This window comes from Quercus lobata, chromosome 6, assembly GCF_001633185.2.
Source record: "Quercus lobata isolate SW786 chromosome 6, ValleyOak3.0 Primary Assembly, whole genome shotgun sequence".
Lineage (NCBI taxonomy): Eukaryota > Viridiplantae > Streptophyta > Magnoliopsida > Fagales > Fagaceae > Quercus > Quercus lobata.
In genome coordinates, this window is record NC_044909.1 from 48,668,480 (window position 1) to 48,688,167 (window position 19,688).

At 35.6% G+C, this 19,688-nt stretch overlaps 2 protein-coding genes across 2 annotated transcripts; both read left to right on the forward strand.

Moving 5' to 3' along the window:
• The first annotated feature begins 4,462 nt into the window (after positions 1-4,462).
• LOC115950893 (linamarin synthase 2-like) lies at positions 4,463-10,817 on the forward strand. Its single transcript, XM_031068170.1, has 2 exons — positions 4,463-5,110; positions 9,689-10,817. Exons 1-2 carry the CDS (start codon positions 4,603-4,605, stop codon positions 10,618-10,620), a joined length of 1,440 nt encoding a protein of 479 aa, XP_030924030.1. The 5' UTR covers positions 4,463-4,602; the 3' UTR covers positions 10,621-10,817.
• A 3,446-nt stretch (positions 10,818-14,263) lies between these two features.
• Positions 14,264-15,045, forward strand: LOC115950409. The gene is made up of 2 exons (XM_031067613.1): positions 14,264-14,654; positions 14,792-15,045. The coding sequence occupies exons 1-2, from the start codon at positions 14,264-14,266 to the stop codon at positions 15,043-15,045; spliced, it is 645 nt and encodes a 214-aa protein (XP_030923473.1).
• Positions 15,046-19,688: the final 4,643 nt, after the last annotated feature.

The window sequence follows — 19,688 nt, forward strand, 5'->3', positions numbered from 1 at the left end:
TCAAAATGGCATTTTTTATGGAATATCTGCTACGGATACTCTTATAATAAATTTTACTACAAAAAAATTAGAAATTAATGTAATAGCAAATGTGTTCAGTGACATGAGTCTTACAAAGATGCTAGAGATATTATTAACTTTACAACATGAGTTTTATAAAGATATATCATCAACCACCAAAAAAAAAAAAAAAATCATTCAAAAATGCATTTAATAGGTTGTTGAAGTTCATCAATTATATTTATTATTACATCAAATTATAAAAGTTATATAGTAAAATTTATAGTATTTTTAATATTATCCTATTTGAATTACTTGTGATTAGTGTTACATCTATTTGTAAGACTTATGTATTTAAATTTGTTTTATCTTTAGCAATACTCAATTCTTTGGACATTTTTAATAGTGAAAAAAAAAATGTAAACTACTTTTTTTTAATACCTCAAAAAAAAAAAATATATATATATATATATATTTATTTATTTATTTATTTATTGGAGGTATTAAAAAAAATTAGGGTCCTAAGTGGCCTAGGCCTAGGGCAGACCCTACACAATAGAGAGTGGTCATAAATTTGTTTCAGCACAAATTTCAAGAGCTAAACGATGGAGATGCAGAATTCTGAAATTAATGATTTTTTGTTTGATGCAGGAAGCTGGAATCCAATGCGTACAAAAAGCAAAGAGCCAAAAAAAATAGAGACCCGTGATTCAATGAATCCATCCATTCTTGTCTTTAATTCTTGACTCGGATGCTCAGCGCAATTTGGAAGCAACAAAAATGTCATTTTGTGGTTAAGAAAAAATCATTGACAAGAAAAGAGAAAAAAAATTGCATTGAGTTTTCATAAAATAGTGTCCCGATAGTAGCATCTTCAATATCTATAAGAAATTGAACAAGGTGTTCAGAAATTAGATGTGATTTTTCATCAGCTGCTCATGAACTAAAGAAGATATTGTAAGTTATTTAAGCTCGTCCATGTATGGCCAAATCACCATGTTTGGTATGGGTGGATTTAAGGTAGAAGATATTATAAGGAATTTTGAGGGTGTGATTCATTATAAAAAGCAAATATTTTGTTACTATTATACCACTGTGCACTTTTAGTGCGGTGGTCATTTCATAAGTATAAGTGCTTATAAGGTGTGACGGTAAAGGCTAGAGTTCAAGTCTTCAGGGGAGAGTTTCTATCTTCTGTTGGCAAATTTCGTTGAAGGATAAGGATTTTTATTTTTATTTTTTTATAATAGAAATTAAAGGATAACGATTAAATTACATGATTTGCATATGGAAGAATGGTAGTAAGTAAGAACATTTCAAAATTAATCAAGTGGTTAAATTTTCAAACCAAAAGTTTAGTCTGATTGGTTTTGTAAAAACAAACTACATTGTTTTGGTATTTGGTAATTGCCAATTGGTATAGCTGAAAACACAAGTCAACTGAAATTATTTTCCGTGGCCAACAAAAAACAAGCAAAATAGGGCAGAAAAGGTTTTTTTGGAACTTATATATACGTATTCAACAAACCATTCCCAAATAAATGTCATTACAAAAAACTCTTCTAATGATAACTTCTCTCTTTGCCCCCTCTCTCTTCATATACAAACTGTTGACCAACGGTTGATTTTTCCCAAAGGACATTTTTTTAACTCAAATCAATTGCTTTTGCACTTGATATTTATATTTCAGTCTATTTTAGGTAATAAAAGTTTTTCTCATATAATTTTTTTGAAATTAGAAGAAATATTAATGATTTTTGTAAGAGTCAACTAATAGGGAGAGGAGAATTTCATAATTTGACAATTATGACCAATTTTATTCAAGATTGGGTTCAAGTTACACTTAGTGTAACTTTAAACAATGTTACACCACTCAATATTTTTTAATTGGATGCAAATTTTGACAAATCTACCGTTAACATTATCTTGGTATATTTTCCATGCCTGCAAAATTTCAAGGTAATCAAAGATTAAGTTATGTCATCAATCAATTTTTTAAAGTCAAGTTTTTCTAATTTAAAATAATGCATAAAATATGAGTTTACAGATCAAATGGTAAATAACATCTAATTGACATGAAAATTGGCATGATTGTTAAGAACATATAGAACATATAATTTAATTTGTGGGATTTTCAAAATATAAATTCTATAACAAGTTATTGGGTAGTATAATATTGCATCAGGTGTAACTTGAACTCAATCCTTTTATTAATTTTAAAGAAATAAATATAAATTGACATCTTAAAGGAAAAATTGATATTTCAATTGTTTTTTAATCTCCTCCACTTCACTTCTCCTCCAAATCTCTCAAATTTAAGGGAATTAAAAATGAAGGGTTAGGAGGGGTAAGATACCCTTCCAAAATTCCAAATCCCTTCAAACCCTTCCCCTTCCTCTCTTTAAAAAAAGATCCGAGCAAAGTCATTAAACCATACACTTCCCATTCACTCTCCTCCCCTCCATCTATGCAAGTTGTTACAAGATGCTAGTACTAGTGTACCATTACCAGCGAATTGCTAATATTGCCTTAAAAAAAAACAAGCTTTGAGAATTGAACACAAGTTTAATTGCTGGAATCTTTGTATAAATTAAATCCATTACAAATTTGGTAGATCATTTATACACGGTTAGGGTTGTAAACAAGCTAAGATTTGCTTAGTACTGAATGTTCATGCTCGGGTGGACAACAAATATAAAATGTTCAAATTTGGTTTGAGCTTGAACCAGGTGTATAAACTATGTTTGAGCTTGAACTTGTCAAAAGTCCTAAAGTATGAACTTGGCTTGACTTTGATTGATTCATTAGTCAAGCCTAGCTTAAGATCTAATACAAGTATATTATCAAGTCCATATTAAGCATGTTATCAAGCCCATTTGGGTTGGACATTTGGTCCCAACCTCCAATTTTTATCAAAGGTTTAGTAAGATATGAGTTTATTATTTAAGATCATATTAAAGTTATTACAAAGCCCATAAACGAGCCTAAGCTCGTTTTGTTTTTTTATCAAACTCTATTGTTTACGAGCTTATTCATGAACATTTCTTTTTTTGCTTGGACTCAACTCATTTAATAAATAAGCCTAAAATGAAGGCTCAAGTTTGACTTGTTTATTATAACCAAATAAACAGGAATGAGTTTTTATCTGATCAAGCCTAAGCTATTTATGAATAACATGGTTCATTTACAGCCCTATGGACCACGGTTTATTAAAAGTTTGGAACTTTGTTGCATCACCCAATCGTAGTAGCAGTACTACCACCAGGTAACCACTAATATTACTTTAAACATTTAAGAGAAGAAAAAGATTATCTCATAAGATTTTTGGGACTTGGGAGCATCATTAGCAACTGTGTTTAGATGGAGTGGAGGGCTTGATTATTGTCAACGATAACAATGTGTTTGGTTGTAAATGAGGGGAAGAGAAAAGATGAGAAGAGAGAGAGAGGGAAAAGATAAGAAAAGAAAATGCTTCTTTTTTACATGTTTGGAAAGAGTGAGGGACAATAAAAAAAAAAAAAAAAGAATATATTTAATTTAGATATATGTTTTTACCTAAATACCCAAAATAAAAACCAAGGTGTTTGTTTTGGTGATAGACAAAACTAAAATTTAGAAGTCATTAGTAGTGGGCCCCAAAAATTGCAAGCTTTTTACTTGTCTTTTTTCTCATTTCCACCTAATTTAGGCGGATGGGAAAACTAGGCCTGGATGGATGCTCACTCCTTCCACTTTGCTTACGTTTGGATAGAGCTGAAAAGTGTTTTCAGCTACATTGTGCATTTTTTAGTGGGTCTCGTGTACTGTTCACGAGACTCGCAAGTACTTTATTCAGCAAAAAAAACTTTAAAATTGGGTATTCATACATTTAAAAATTATTTTGCTACTATATTTTCAATTTTCAATTTTCAGCAATAAACGATATCCAAACAGACCCTTTATCTTCATTTCTTTCCTACAATGCCAACCAAACAAAGAAAATTGTCATATTAGCCCAATTTCCTCTCTTTTTTCTTCTCACCTGCCTCCATTTCCAAACAAAGCGTAAGAGGGGAGAGAAAAAGGTAATGCTATAGACACAATTTTTACAAGGTTGAATTGACACAATTTTATTAGTTCTCTGTGTTCATTATTGTGTCAACCAAATTTAAATAGATCAAATTTTCACATAATAATAACAATTTGCCACATTGGAATTCTCTTTTTGGGGGAAATCTCTTTCACGTTCTGTATCTTATCAGTGTCTTATTTTGACTGACTGAACCAGCTTTCAGACTGGGCCAACTGGTGACTTGCAATAATTGCATAAGATAAGACCTTAAAGGAGATTTTATTTCCGTTGATTATTCAGTGTTTCGACAAGTTAATAGTAATATTATCTCTCATGTGACAGCGAGTAGTTTGCCCCGCAGATGAGTTTACTAAAAAAATCTATAGACTAATATCCTAATGCCACACATATTTCCTATAAAATGGCATAAAGCCTAAAGGTATCATCACAATTCACAAGCCCTTTAAATTTGATTCCATAAGATCTCTCAAAAAAAAAAAAAAAAAAAATTGATTCCATAAAAAAAATATATAGATTAACTTGCAAGTGATATGGGTTCAGTTCGAGCTACAAAGCCCCATGCAGTATGTGTTCCATTCCCAGCACAAGGCCATGTAACACCCATGATGCGATTAGCCATGCTCATACACTCAAGGGGCTTCCATATAACCTTTGTAAACACTGAGTTCAACCACAGACGCTTAATCCGATCCAAAGGGCTTGACTACATAAAGGGGCTACCTGATTTCCAGTTTAAAACAATACCAGATGGGTTGCCACCATCGGACCGTGATGCAACTCAACATGTTCCAAGCTTAATGGATGCCACCAGAAAGAACTGTTTGGCCCCTTTCAAAGAGCTAGTGCTTAAGCTCAACTCATCCTCTGAAGTGCCTTTGGTTACTTGCATAGTTTCTGATGGCATCATGAGTTTTGCTATTAAAGCTGGAGAAGAATTAGGCATCCCAGAGGTTCAGTTTTGGACTGCCTCAGCTTGTGGCTTCATGGGATATCTCAACTTCACTGAACTCATCAAAAGAGGCATTCTTCCATTCAAAGGTACTTTGAGCAATTTTTTGTTTTTGTTAGAATGACTGTTAAAGATTAGATTCATATTTTTCGAACCACACCAATGGTACTCAGATGATTATAAGCAACTTTATTAATTGAACTGTAACTCAGATGATAGTATGGGGTTACTCAGATTAAAATAGCTAAATGAGTATCTACAAAGTCCCCCTGTTCATAAGTTTCTCATTTACTCTCTCTTTGTCAAGTGCAAAGTAAGTAGCCATCCAGCTTAAAGTTGTTCATAAGACTTTAATTAAAAAATTTTAACATGGAAAAGATTGGTGAGTTTGCAATAGCCAAACGAGACTGAGATCTCAACCAATATTTTCCCATAATTAATTAATAATAAATTTTTATTATATTTTAAAAGATTTTGTTTGGGGTTTTTGTAAAAATAAAAGGTGAATTTTATCCACTGTCATTTTATAAAATTATAACCTTTTCCAATTTAATTCTAAATTTTGGAAATATATATATATATATATATAATTCAAGTTATACATAAGGTACTAAGTAATGTTACACCAATCAATAATTTGTTATATAATTCATATTTTAAAAATTCTATTATTGAATTACATGTTCTAGATGTTCTTAATATTTATCTTTTATACATTATTTCAAAAGTTCTACAACAAAATCCTACAACTAAAACTTGACTTCCTACAACAAAATCAAACAAATTTATGATTTTTTTTAATGGAAATCTAAATGCCGACAAAGTTTCATGTGAGGATTGATATATTTCATGAACATAACTCCTTTTATAAGAGGAAAAATTATCTTATAAAACTGCTTTTTTTTTTTTTTTTAATAATTAAATAACTTGGAGTCTCATAAATGTGTGAAATCAATCAAATATAGGAGTGGTGTACTGTTCCATAAGATAGATATTTTCTCCTGTCCAAGGGTCGAAGTAATTTGTCCTTGTATGTATAGTAAATACTTCTCATTGCTCATTACTTTCTTTTTTTGGCGAAATAACTTCACTACTTGTTAGGTCAAAGTCAAGTCGGCAAAATTGGAAATAATATCATGTCTGTTTTCTATGTAAAAAAGGCAATCCCTGTTCAGGGGGTGATATTATATCCATCGGATATTTTTATCTACCCTCTTACATTGGGTGGGTTCTACCCCATATAAGAGAGTGGATACATACATATATTGGAAGGATGTGGAATTCCCTCATATAAGATGGTGGATGTATGCATGTATCAGATAAATGTGAAATTCACCCCATGTAGGATACATGATGATAGATTTTCTTCTATTCATGGTATAAAGACTCTATTTTCTCTTTATTTACTAGAAATACTGGCCCAAGACGTTTTGGGGCTTTAGACGAGAACTAAAATGAGACATTTTTTTATATTTATGTATTAATTAAATTAATATTTAATTAATATTTTTATATTATAATATATTTCATTTAAAATCTATTTTTCTTGCCTTTTGAGATGCAAATTGACTAATTAAATTTTTGTTTTCAAGTTCTTCTAACATCTCATTTTCAATTGATAAAATAACTAATTCACTTCATCTTTCTTGGGACATTGTCAATCTTAGATATGATTTTATTAATTTTAATTTTGAAAAACTTCTTTCTGCAGAAGTAACTGTAACATGTATTGTTAGTAAAATTCTATAAGCATTGCATGTATTTGGAAATGAATCTAATCTTTTTATATAATTTAGTATGTCAATTAGAGTATATTCTTTTATTTGTAAAATTTCTTTTAAAAATTTTAACTTTGAAAATAAATTTAGACCGTCAATATCATAATAAACACCATGTTTGAGAAAATATTCAAGATTAAGGTAGTATTTTTGCATTTTATCACCGTCTAGTGTTTTCAATTTGGTGAAATTAAATCAGATGCATATTTTCTAGCAGACATTTCTAACTAAACAATATATTTATAATGACTAGAATAAAAAATAACTTTCTAGTGTAGAGTAATAGAACCTAATGTATATAAAAAATACTATTATAGTTTTACTGAATAATAACAAGTATCTAGCAATCTCAATATACATAAATACATATTCATCATATCACCTATAACCCAGAAGTACAAGTCTACAACTCTACCCACAGCCATACAAGTCTTACTAGATAAGACTCCACCCACTAAAGAAACAAAATGGATCCTATTACCTATAACCAAAAAATAAAAAATTAATTAAATTAATTAAAAATTTTAAATAAAAAAAATCTTCAAGGCCCAGCGGCCCCAGCCAGAACTCAAGTAGGCCCACGGCCCCAGCTAGGGTCTTATTAGACAATACTCCACCCCTAAAAAACCACGGCGTCTGCAGAAAAATCAAATAAGATACAGAAACTCAGAGAAAAAGAATAAAACTACACCTAAGAGAGTATCAGAGCTCAGAGTCTCAGACGTGATCTGATCGGAGGAAACCTGAGCCAGCGACAGAAGGAGTTGAGAGTAGGACCAGTGGAGAGAAAGAATGAGAGAGGCGGAGAGCAAGAGTGAGAGAGAGCAACGGTAATATGAGTAAATTTTAGGGATTTTAAATTTTTGATTTGCTTTGATTTATGATTGTTTTGTGGTTAATTTTTAGACCGGATTTGTATTTTATTTGCTTTGTCTAGAGGTTGAAGGACGTTATTTTTGGGGCGGTTGATTTTGTTTAGACCAAAGAATTTTTTGGGTATCAATATTTACTAAAATGTACCAAATTTTTATTTTTTATTTTTTACTACCTCTTCTTTTCCAAAATTTTGGGGTTCCCTTTCACTTGGGGCCTTAGGCTATGGCCTAATTAGGCTAGTGGAAGAGCAGGTCCTAAGTAGAATATATAAAGTTACTTTCAATTGTTGATTGTCAATGACATCATATCGCATTTGGTTTAATTTTTCCTGTTGAAAGTGGATTATAAGGGGAAAAAAATAGGTTATGCTATTATCTGCTAGAGAAAAGAAATCAAAGAAAAGCGAGACGTAGGCGTAAAATATAGTAATTGCAGGAAAAATTTTATATAAGAAATCTAGTTTTGGTCTAATTAATGAGATTGAGGAATTGTATACACTGTTATGAAACTCTGTCTAGCCAATCGCTGATCAATAAATTGAATCCTTTCAGAAGTATTAGCTAAATTAAGATGATTCTCACCCCCCCCCAAAAAAAAAAAAAAAAAAAAAAAGAAGAAGACACAATTCAAAATAATTGTTGCTCAAGAAATTTTAAATCAATTATTTGTCATAATAGAATTAGTTTTTTTTTTAATTCCAAAAAAATCTATAATTGTTTATACTAAATTCATAATAATTTTCCTTTTTAAAGTACGATTGTTATTATTGAAACTTAGTTTTGACAATATTTATTATTATTTCTATTAAAAAAAAAGACAATATTTATTATTGAAAATGCTCTTTTTGTAGTTATGTGAAAAAAAAGAATAATTATAAATATTATCACTCTATAAACAAGTTAGTAAGTAAATGATATTTTAATTCTTACCAATCTTTTGATAGAATTAAAAAAGAAATGATAACTAAAAAAATATATGGTTGTTTCGGATCTACAATCATCCCTAACAAAAAACTGAAGATTAAAAAAAAAAGTGTATATATATATATATATATATATTCTTGCTTGTAGGCCTTTAGCCACTTATTTCTCTATTGGCCTTTAATTTTCAATTGATAAAGAAGAGAATCTTCTTTACAAATACTAAAAGATGAAAAACGATTTTTTAAAAATGTTTTACGTTAAAAAATTGTTTTCTTTAGAGGATGGTCACACATTAGATTATACCATTTTTTTTAAAAACCTATTTGGACTAATTTATTTTTTAAGATGAAAATTGTGATACCTCAAGTTCTGCTTATTTGATTGGATTTGAGTTGTACAGGCATGCACTGCGTTCCACATCAAGTGTACACTAGGTGGATCTTAGTTTTATAAGTAATTACGACGATTCCCAATCATAATTTGAATAGTCCTTTTGGGGTGTAAACAAAGAAATGATTAGCGCATTTTTTGAGTCATTTACAAATTGAATCGGAACAAACTTGGTATAATACCATTTGTGTGTTGTGTGGGCATGTACAAAGTCCCACGTTAGATATTTACTAGGTGAATTTTAGGTTTATAAGTGGTGATGAGGAGCGTCAATTGCAACTTAACTAATTATTTTGGAGTATAAGCACATAGCTAGTGCTTTCATTGGGTCATTACAAAAAAAATTTAAATGTTTATTATATATAAACTATATAAATTTGGAAGAAAAAAAATGTAAAAGAGAGGGAGGGTTTGGTGTAGGGGTGAAAGGGCTAGGGAAGATGATGACAAATTTTAAATATGTATTATTAAAAAAAATTAAAATATTCAAATAGGGAGGAGGGTTTGGCATTGGGCTAGCGGTTGGCCCCCTTGGTCCAAGCTTGGATCTATCCTTGTCTAGAGTAATGCTATAAACAACATTTTTCAATACTACAGAAAGAACATTTTCAATATTGCTGAGTTGAGAAATGATTTTTGATTTTTATATAGGCTCACTATTAACTCCATTTTATTATCAATCGTTAACAACTTATTACAGATGAAAGCTTCAAAGGTGATGGAACACTTGACAAAGCAATAAATTGGATCCCGGGAATGAAAAATATCCGGCTCAAGGACCTCCCTAGCTTTATGAGAATTACTGACATAACTGAAACAATGTTTGATTTTATGGGATCAGAAGCACAAAACTGCCTAAATTCTTCCACAATCATCTTCAACACATTTGACGAGTTTGAACATGAAGTCCTAGAAGTAATTTCAGCCAAATTCCCTCATGTTTACACTATAGGCCCACTTCACTTGCTAGGTCGGCATGTACCTGAGAGCCATTTTATCTCTCAAGGTTCAAGCTTATGGAAAGAAGACTCCAAATGTCTCCAATGGCTTGATAAAAGGGAACCCAACTCAGTTGTGTACGTAAATTATGGCAGCATAACTGTGATGTCGGACCAACACTTCAAAGAATTTGCATGGGGTCTTGCGAATAGCAAGCACACATTTTTGTGGATAATTAGGCCTGATGTAGTAATGGGAGATACGGCAATCTTGCCTAAAGAATTTTTTGAGGAGACTAAGGATAGGGGATTGCTAACAAGTTGGTGCCCCCAAGATAAAGTGCTAGCACATCCATCCATTGGGGCTTTCCTAACACATTGTGGTTGGAATTCTACATTAGAAAGTGTATCTGCTGGCGTGCCTATTATTTGTTGGCCCTTCTTTGCCGAGCAACAAACAAATTGTCGGTATGCTTGTACCACTTGGGAGATTGGTGTGGAGGTTAACGAGGATGTTAAACGTCATGAGATTGAAGCACTTGTTAAGGAAATGATGGAAGGGGAAAAGGGTAAGGCCATGAGACAAAAAGCTAGGGAATGGAAGAAGAAAGCAATGGAAGCAACTGATTTTGAAGGATCATCATATAAGAATTTTGAAAGATTTATTAAGGAGGCTCTCCTCATTGGTGAGTGAAGAGTCAAACTATCTTGTGAGAAATCTATACTATTGTGCTTACATCTATATTCATACCATCAGATCATATTTCCCCATTAGGGTGGTAGAATAGAACATGAGTTCAGCTTGTTAATATTTTAGTAGTAAGTTGACCGTGCAATACATGGATAATGTTTTGATATTTTATGTAAGATGGTCTTATAGAATATTGTATATGTATTATAGCATAATTATTATAAAACTTTGTTAGTAATGAGTTCATTATAAGAAGCAACAATTATAAATTGCACACATATATTCATTATAATTATTCAATTCAAGTAATGAGAAATATAAAACAAATACTTTAGAAAAATATTGTAGAATAAAAGTTAATATAGAATATATCTTTCTTTTTCTCCTTAATTCTAAAATAAAATACACATGTCAAACACACACAATCAATCACATCTTTTATAAAATCCACAAGCTCACAACATTCGACCTTAACATCAAAATCATTATTGCCGCCGTCACTCAATATAAAATGCAAGTTTTTCTTGGTTGTAGTTAACTCATACGGAATAAGATTAGATGAGACAATAATGTTGGAGCTAGGAAGGTGTCATCCGAAAATTGAAGGTAAATGACATCGTTTTTGGTTTGTGTATATTTGACATGAGATAACATGAAAAGCTATAGGTAGATATATATATAAAGGAGTAGAAGTGCAAGAGGTAAAAATGGTGAATTGAAATGCAAAGAATTTTGTGTGTATGTGTGAAGGAGGAAAAGTCTTAAAATATTGAACCAAAAGAAACAAAGATTATTTATTTTTTAATATGAAAGTCTTGATACATTGAACCATATTAAACAAAAAGTTAATATTTAATTTGTTTTTATCTCTTATTATTTCAATTTTCTTTGCAAAGAATGTGTTACTTAGCAAAATCTCATACTCTCTCAAATGAGGTCTCTGCTTTTATATATATATTATGTAATTTTTTTAAGATTATGATTTAAGGTTTTATTTCCTTGATTTTAGATGTTTTCATAAATCTTTTATGGTATTGTTAGTCACAATTGTTTAGTAATAAAATTAAATAAATAAATTCTATAGTGTTTAAAAGGTAAATCCAAACTTCAAATATATAGTAAATAAAATTTCAATTAGTTTATTTACTTTCGCCTATTGATTTAAAATTCTTGTATATAAGAAGGTTTTAAAAAAAAATAATAAAAAAACTTATTTTATGGATTTAAGAATATGTGACTTGTCTATGACTTGTCTTCCCCAAAAACTTCCTATAAAGAGTGGGATTTGTAGTTTTGTTTTTTCCTGCACTTGGAGTAGCTGTTTTCCTTGGCTATGTGCCTGTAGTTAAGCCTGGGATTTATACGTTTTCTTTTTCTTTTTTTCCTTTTTTGTGTTCTTTTGTTTCGTTTTTAATGAAAGTATTTAACCAGTTCTCAAAAGAATATCCACGCATAGGAGAAAAGAGATGAAAAAACAAATCCCTCAAAAATAAAAATAAGAACAGAATTATTTGTCAATCGATATAAATGAAGTTTTTTTTTTTTTTTTTTTTTTTGAGGGACCGATATTAGTGAAGTTGGTAAGTAAATATAGAATGAATGTCATAGCCTTTATTTGTCAATCGATATTAAAGAAGTTGTTATAATTTGGCGTCTTCCTTAAGCTGGGCTTTGTTTGTTTTGTTTTTTGTTTTTTTATTTTTTTATTTTTAAGTTTAATCCATGTTAGGTGGCATTTGAGTTGACATAAAAATTATTTTTTATTTTTGCCGTTAGCCACATTAGCATTTTTATCGTTCACTTAACAGTTACGAATAATTTGACACAATACCAAAAAATTATGGATTAAATTGACATATTTGAAATGTTAAAAACTAAATTGAAAAATATAGAAAAGGTCAAGGACTAAATTCGTAGTTTACCCTATCATTTATGTACTAAGTACTATTGGAAACAACTCCTGTAGCTCTAGAGATGGTAAAGTATTTGCATCAATACTTGCAAAAAAATTATGTCTATTTTAACATAAGAACCTGTGGGGACTATGGCCTAAAGTAACAGGTTGGGCCCTGAACCCATCCGAGGACACTAGCCCATTCGAGGATTTAACATGGCTTAAGCAACCCATGTTAAACATCACTGGAAACAAAGAAAACAGGTCCGAGGAGGAATTTCTCCTCGAACACTGAAAATCCGGAGCGAAAGGACATCCCAAGCACTAAAGCACATCCCCTAAATACGTGAAAAGGTAGGAAACACAAAATATCTAAGCAAAAGTTGTCACTGCCACATTGAATGCACTATAGCTACTTTTCTAGCCGTATTAATGTGGAGAAGACCCCTGAACAGTGCTACCTTGGCTACCACAACTCACAAAGAACTGAAAGAGGTGTCTGATGGGACAGATGCTCAAGTGGAGGTTTGGATGATCGACAAGTGTAAAGTCCAGATGATAGGAAAATGCCTATATAATGTGTAAAAGCCCCCATAAGAGAGGGACGAAAAAAGGAGGAGAGAGAACTGTAACATGCAAAGGAACCCCACTGCATTGATTCGTATATACAAACTAAGTGTTTAGCTCTATCAGATCATGTGATCTTTCAATATAATGGCTTTTGTTCTTGGTTCATATATTACTTTATTCCATGCAATACCCCGTTTAACTTACTAAAACCTAGTTCTTTGATCCATACTTTACAAAAAATTCATTGTATTGGGCTCTTTGGACCAAGACTTACAAAATAGGGGTTTGGGCTCCAAATTGTACACCTACAATTGGCGCCGTCTATGGGGAGAACTTGAGTGTTAGTAAGTACGACGGTTAAGCATAGCAGGATCAGGTCCCCACCAAGAAAATCCATGCCAACCTGACCCTCAGCAGACAGAACTTATTGCTCTTGACCCCGGGCTAAACCTTGGCAATGGAAGAAACCGAGAGGGAAGCGTACATACTACTCAGACGAGCCAGAGTCACTCTCAAGTAGGTAGTCGCATATCCCAGAGGCGAAACAACTATCAGGCCATGCAGCGAGAGATAGACGACCTGAAAAGGAAGTTGTACCGTGCATAGCGAAGGCAGTCCCGTTCCAGCTCAGATACATCCTCTAACGAAGAGGAGGATGTCAGTTACAGGCGGAGGTCAAGAACTCCCCCAAGTGAAACCTTTTCTTACGAGAAGGAGTCACGCCCTGAACGGAGATGTAAGAGCCCATCTGGTAAGGGTTTGGGTAATGATGCCATGAACAAGGCACTGGATCAGATATCCAAATCACCCTTCATGCACAGGATAGAGGGGGCTAAATTGCCTCGACGTTTCAATCAACCTACGTTCGCCATCTATAACGGCCGAGCAGACCCCGTGGAACACGTGAGCCAATTTAACCAGAGAATGGCTATCCATTCCCAAAATAAGGCTTTGATGCGCAGAGTTTTTCCATCCAGCCTGGGACCAGTGGCGATGAGATGGTTCAATAGCTTGAAGATGAACTCCATAGATTCCTATAGACAGCTCACTCAGGCTTTTTGCTCTCGCTTTATTACAAACAGTAGAGTTTCATGACCCCTAAGTTCATTATTATCTCTGTCTATGCATGAGGGGGAAACCTTAAAGGCGTATTCTGACAGATATTGGGAGATGTATAACGAGATGGACGAAAGCCACGATGACGTCGCCATCAACACGTTCAAAAGTGGTCTCCCCACCGAGCACGACTTAAGGAAATCTCTAACTGGTAAACCCGTCACCAACGTTCGCCAACTGATGGACAGGATTGACAAATACAAAAGGGTGGAAGAGGACCAGCTACAAGAGAAAGGAAAGGAGAAGATCATCCCCCCCCCCCTTAAAGGAAATGATTATAGGTCGAAACGATATAACAGTAACCAGCCGAGGAGGGATTTTTCGAGACAGACTGGACAGACCAACATGCAAACGGTTAATGCCAAATTCAGAGAGCCGATGCAACAAGTTCTGGAGAGGGTCAAGAATGAGTCTTTCTTTAAATGGCCGGAGACCCCTCGAAGCGCAACCAGAACCTGTATTGTCATTATCATCAAGACCACGGGCATACCACTGAGGATTGCAGGAATCTATGGAATCACCTGGATCAGTTGGTCCGAGAAGGAAAGTTACATCACCTTTTACACCCCTCTAGCGGTCATCTGGGCTAAGCAGTACAAGAGCCTCAAAAAGATGTATCTTTGAGACCTCCCACAGGGACGATACACGTCATCCTCGCTGCCCCAGGAAGAATTGGCTCTTTTCCTTCTAGGGTGTTGTCTGTGGCTCGGCTCCCCGCCGAGGATGGTGAGAGGGAGTCCAAAAGATCTAAAAAGGGAAACTCCTTAATATTGGGGTTCTCAGACGAGGATAAGGGAGGAACTATCCAACCTCACGACGATGCTTTGGTGGTTACATTGAGGATTTAAGGTTTCAACGTGAAGATGGTACTAGTAAATCTAGGCAGTGCAGTGGAAGTAATGTACCCTGATCTGTACAAGGGGCTGAACTTAAGGCCTAAGGACTTGACGGCTTATGACTCTCCTCTTATAAGTTTTGAAGGGAAGACGGTCGTACCAAAAAGGCAGATCAGATTACCCATACAGACTGGATCAGAGGTGGTGGAGGTGGATTTTATTGTGGTCAATGCCTATTCACCCTACACGGCCATAATAGCCAGACCTAGGCTACATGCTTTGGGAGCCGTGTCTTCTACGCTTCACCAGAAGGTAAAATACCCGTCAGGGGGCCGAATGGAAGAAATTCATGGAGATTAAGCCATGGCTAGGCAATGCATGGTGGCCGCTATCTCACGTCGGTCCAATGCCGAGTCCTCAGCTCCTGTGAAGAGCTTATAGCAATCAACCACCTTGGCAACACAAGTCCGCGAACTAGCCGATGAGATAAATGTGAAAGTTTAGAAAGGGTTACCGTTAACAATAATCCATAAAGATTCTTCCAAGTCGGCTCAAAATTACCTCTTCAAGAAAAAGAGGAACTGGTAAGGTTTCTAAAGAGGAACGTGGATGTATTTGCATGGGACGCCTACGATGCCCCAGGGGTTAACCCTAGTCTCATTTGTCACTACCTGAACGTTAACCCATCCTCTATTCCAAAGAAGCAGCCACCCCGGCACCCGTCAAAAGAACATGCAGACGCTGTTAGGGATGAAGTGATGAAGCTGAAAAAGGCAGGGGCTATCAAAGAGGTCTTTTACCCTGAATGGTTGGCAAATACGGTGGTGGTAAAAAAGAAGATAGGGAAATGGCAAGTCTACGTAGACTTCACAGACTTAAACAAGGTGTGCCCGAAGGACCCGTTCCCGTTGCCTCGAATAGACCGATTGGTAGATGCGACTGTAGGCCACCCCCGAATGAGCTTCCTGGATGCCTTCCAGGGTTATCATCAGATACCACTAGCTCTAGAAGATCAGGAGAAAATGACGTTCATGACACCCGTCAGAAATTACCACTATAAGGTGATGCCTTTCGGTTTAAAGAATACATGGTCAACCTACCAAAGGATGATGACCAGAATGTTTGAATCACAGCTAGGCAAGGTTATTGAAGTCTACATAGACGATATGGTAGTAAAAAGTAAAGTAGTGTCCGAGCATGTGAAAGACCTTGAAGTCATTTTTGGTATGTTAAGGGAGCACAAACTGCACCTCAATGCTTCCAAGTGTTCATTTGGGGTCGGGTCTGGAAAATTTTTGGGCTATATGGTAACTCACAGAGGAATAGAGGTAAGCCCGGACCAAATCAAAGTGATTAATAGCCTACAAGCCCCTCAGAATCCAAGAGAAGTACAGAGACTCACTGGAATGATCGCAGCATTGAATCGATTCATCTCCCGATCTGCGGACCTATGCCGACCTTTTTATCTCTTGATGAATAAGTGGAAAGGATTTGAATGGTCTGAGGACTGTGTTCTAGCCTTCCAGCAACTTAAAGAATACCTGTCACGGCCACCCATCATGTCTAGACCTGAGGCCGACGAGGTTCTTTTCGCATACATAGCAGTGGCCTCTCACGTTGTAAGCTTGGTACTAATACGAATTGATAATGGGATACAGCGACCGGTATATTACATAAGTAATCGTTACATAGTGCTGAAGTGCGCTATTTACCACTGGAAAAGGAAATTCTTGTAGTAGTGCATGTCACGCGAAAACTACCCCACTACTTTCAGGCACACACGGTCATTGTCCTGACTCAGCTCCCCCTCCGATCAGTGCTTCGAAGCGCCGATTACACAGGAAAAATCACCATGTGGAGTACACTTCTAGGGGCTTTTGATATTAAATATATGCCTAGAACCTCCATCAAGGGCCAAGTCCTCGCGGACCTAGTCGCTGAATTCGCTGAACCCACTGTAGAAGCAGTAACCGAGAAGGAGAACATGGATGGAAAATCGGTTGGAAAAATCTCTGTACAAGGAGCCTCACGATGGAGGGTCTATGTGGATGGCGTGGCAAACCAAAAAGGATCCGGGGTAGGACTAGTTCTAATATCGCCCGAGAATATTACCATTGAAAAATCATTAAGACTTGGGTTCCCGGCTACAAACAATGAAGCCGAGTATGAGGCTTTATTGCAAGGAATGGTCATGGTGCAAAAAATAGACGGAAAGGCGATAAAAGCGTTCTCGGACCCCAGATTGGTAGTAGGCCAGGTGAGGGGTGAGTTGGAAGCTAGAGATGCAAGAATTCAGGAATACCTTGGTCGAGTCAAGCGCCTGCAATCAGACTTTGAATTTTTTAGTTTGACACATGTCTCTAGAAGTGGGAATACACATGCGGATTCGCTGGCCACGCTTGCCACTTCTTCTGCGCAAGATCTACCTCAGATGATCCTTGTTAAGGATTTATGCAAGATAAGTACAACCACAGAGGATACAGTTTGAATCCATCAGGTCAGAAGCAATCCGAGCTGGATGGATCCCATAGTGAACTTCCTCAAAGATGATATATTACCCGAAGAGAAATTAGAGGCCGAAAGGATACGGAGGAATGCTCTCCAGTTCTGGTTGTCAGAAGACCACAAGCTATACAAGCGCTCCTACTCTGGGCCATACTTACTATGCGTACACCCAGAGGTATCAGAATCGTTGCTTAAAGAACTGTATGAGGGAATTTGTGGGAGCCACACGGGAGGGAGATCGCTAGCACACAGAGCACTCACCCAGGGATACTAGTGGCCGAACATGCAAAGAGAGGCCCAAGAATATGCAAAGAAGTGTGATCAATGCCAGAGATTTGCCCCAAATATCCACCAGTCGGGGGGTCCTTAACCCCCTCTCCAATCCTTGGCCGTTCACTCACTGGGGTCTGGATATTGTCAACCTTTTCCCGAAAGCAGCAAGGAACAAGCGATACTTAATAGTTGGCACAGATTATTTCACCAAATGGGTAGAGGCCGATCCATTAGCCAATATCAAGGATGTGGATGCAAAGAAGTTCATTTGGAAAAACATCATTACGCGCTTCGGAACTCCTCGCACCCTCATCTCTGACAACGGCCTTCAATTTGATAGTAAAACCTTTAGGAAATACTGTGGCGAATTTGGAATCACCAACCTGTATTCCACTCCAACCTATCCCCAAGGAAATGGGCAAGCCGAAGCTGTGAATAAGGTCATAGTGAATGGGTTGAAGAAGAGACTGGATGATGCAAAAGGAAGGTGGGTGGAAGAACAACCACACGTCTTATGGACCTACCGAACCACGCCGCGACAGTCAACGGGAGAAACCCCTTTTTCAATGACTTATAGGGCCGAAGCTATGCTTCCCCTAGAAACTAGCTTCCCAACGTTGAGATCCAACACTTTTACCCTAAGGAATAATGACGAATTGCTAGGGAGGAGCCTAGATTTAGCCGAGGAGAAAAGAGAAAAGGCAATGATACAATTGGCCTATTACCACCAAAAGCTGAAGCAAGGGTACGATACTAATGTAAAACTAAGGCCACTAGGGCCAGGCGACCTCGTGATGAGAAGAATTTTTGGCAGCGCCAAGAACCCTTCCTCAGGTAAGTTGGGACCCAGCTGGGAAGGACCATATCGCATCACCTCAATGGTAGGAATAGGTGCTTATTATTTGGAAGATCTAGACGAGAAAACTGTACCTCGCCCATAGAATGTAAACAATTTAAAAAGATATCATTATTAATGAAAACAGTTATGCCTGTGTTGCATCCTGTGATTATCGCGCGTTTGTTGACTCACTTCCATCTATACAAGTTTTAAACAGAACCTAAGTCCTGCATGGCTCCTCGAACCACAGACTTAGGGGAAATTAACAACTTATGGCATCTATCCAAGTTTTAAACAGAACCTAAGTCTTGCATGGCTCCTTGGACCACAAACTTAGGGGAAATTAACAACTTATGGCATCTATACAAGTTTTAAACAGAATCTAAGTCCTACATGGCTCCTCGGACCACAGATTTAGGGGAAATTAACAACTTATGGCATCTATACAAGTTTTAAACAGAACCTAAGTCCTGCATGGCTCCTCGGACCATAGACTTAGGGGAAATTAACAACTTATGGCATCTATCCAAGTTTTAGATAGAACCTAAGTCCTGCATGGTTCCTCAGACCACAGACTTAGGGGAAATTAATAACTCAGGACTTCTGTGTAATTCTAAGGTATGTTCACAGTCTTGTATAATAGCATCTATTGTTCTAAGTTCATTGCACGGTCCTGCCCCTTCTCATTTATTTATATCGGTAGGGTTGATGCAAACATCAACTAAAGAAACAGTAGCATTAACTCGGAACAACATAACGGAATTCCATCAACATCAATCATAAAGATAAGGAAAAAAAAATGAAAGAAAGAGCATTCTATATTAATAAGCCAAAAATAATACAATAGGAGGTCTCTGCAAAGAACAAAATGCAGTACAACTTTTGTCCGAAATAAAAAAAAAAAAAAATATATATATATATATATATATACAGTAATAATAATAGAAACCCTAGGAGCTAAGCCTCAGCAAGAGGATCCTCTTTTTGCTCTGGCTGAGGAGGTGGAACGTCCTTAACTTGGAGATCTGCCCTGTGATCC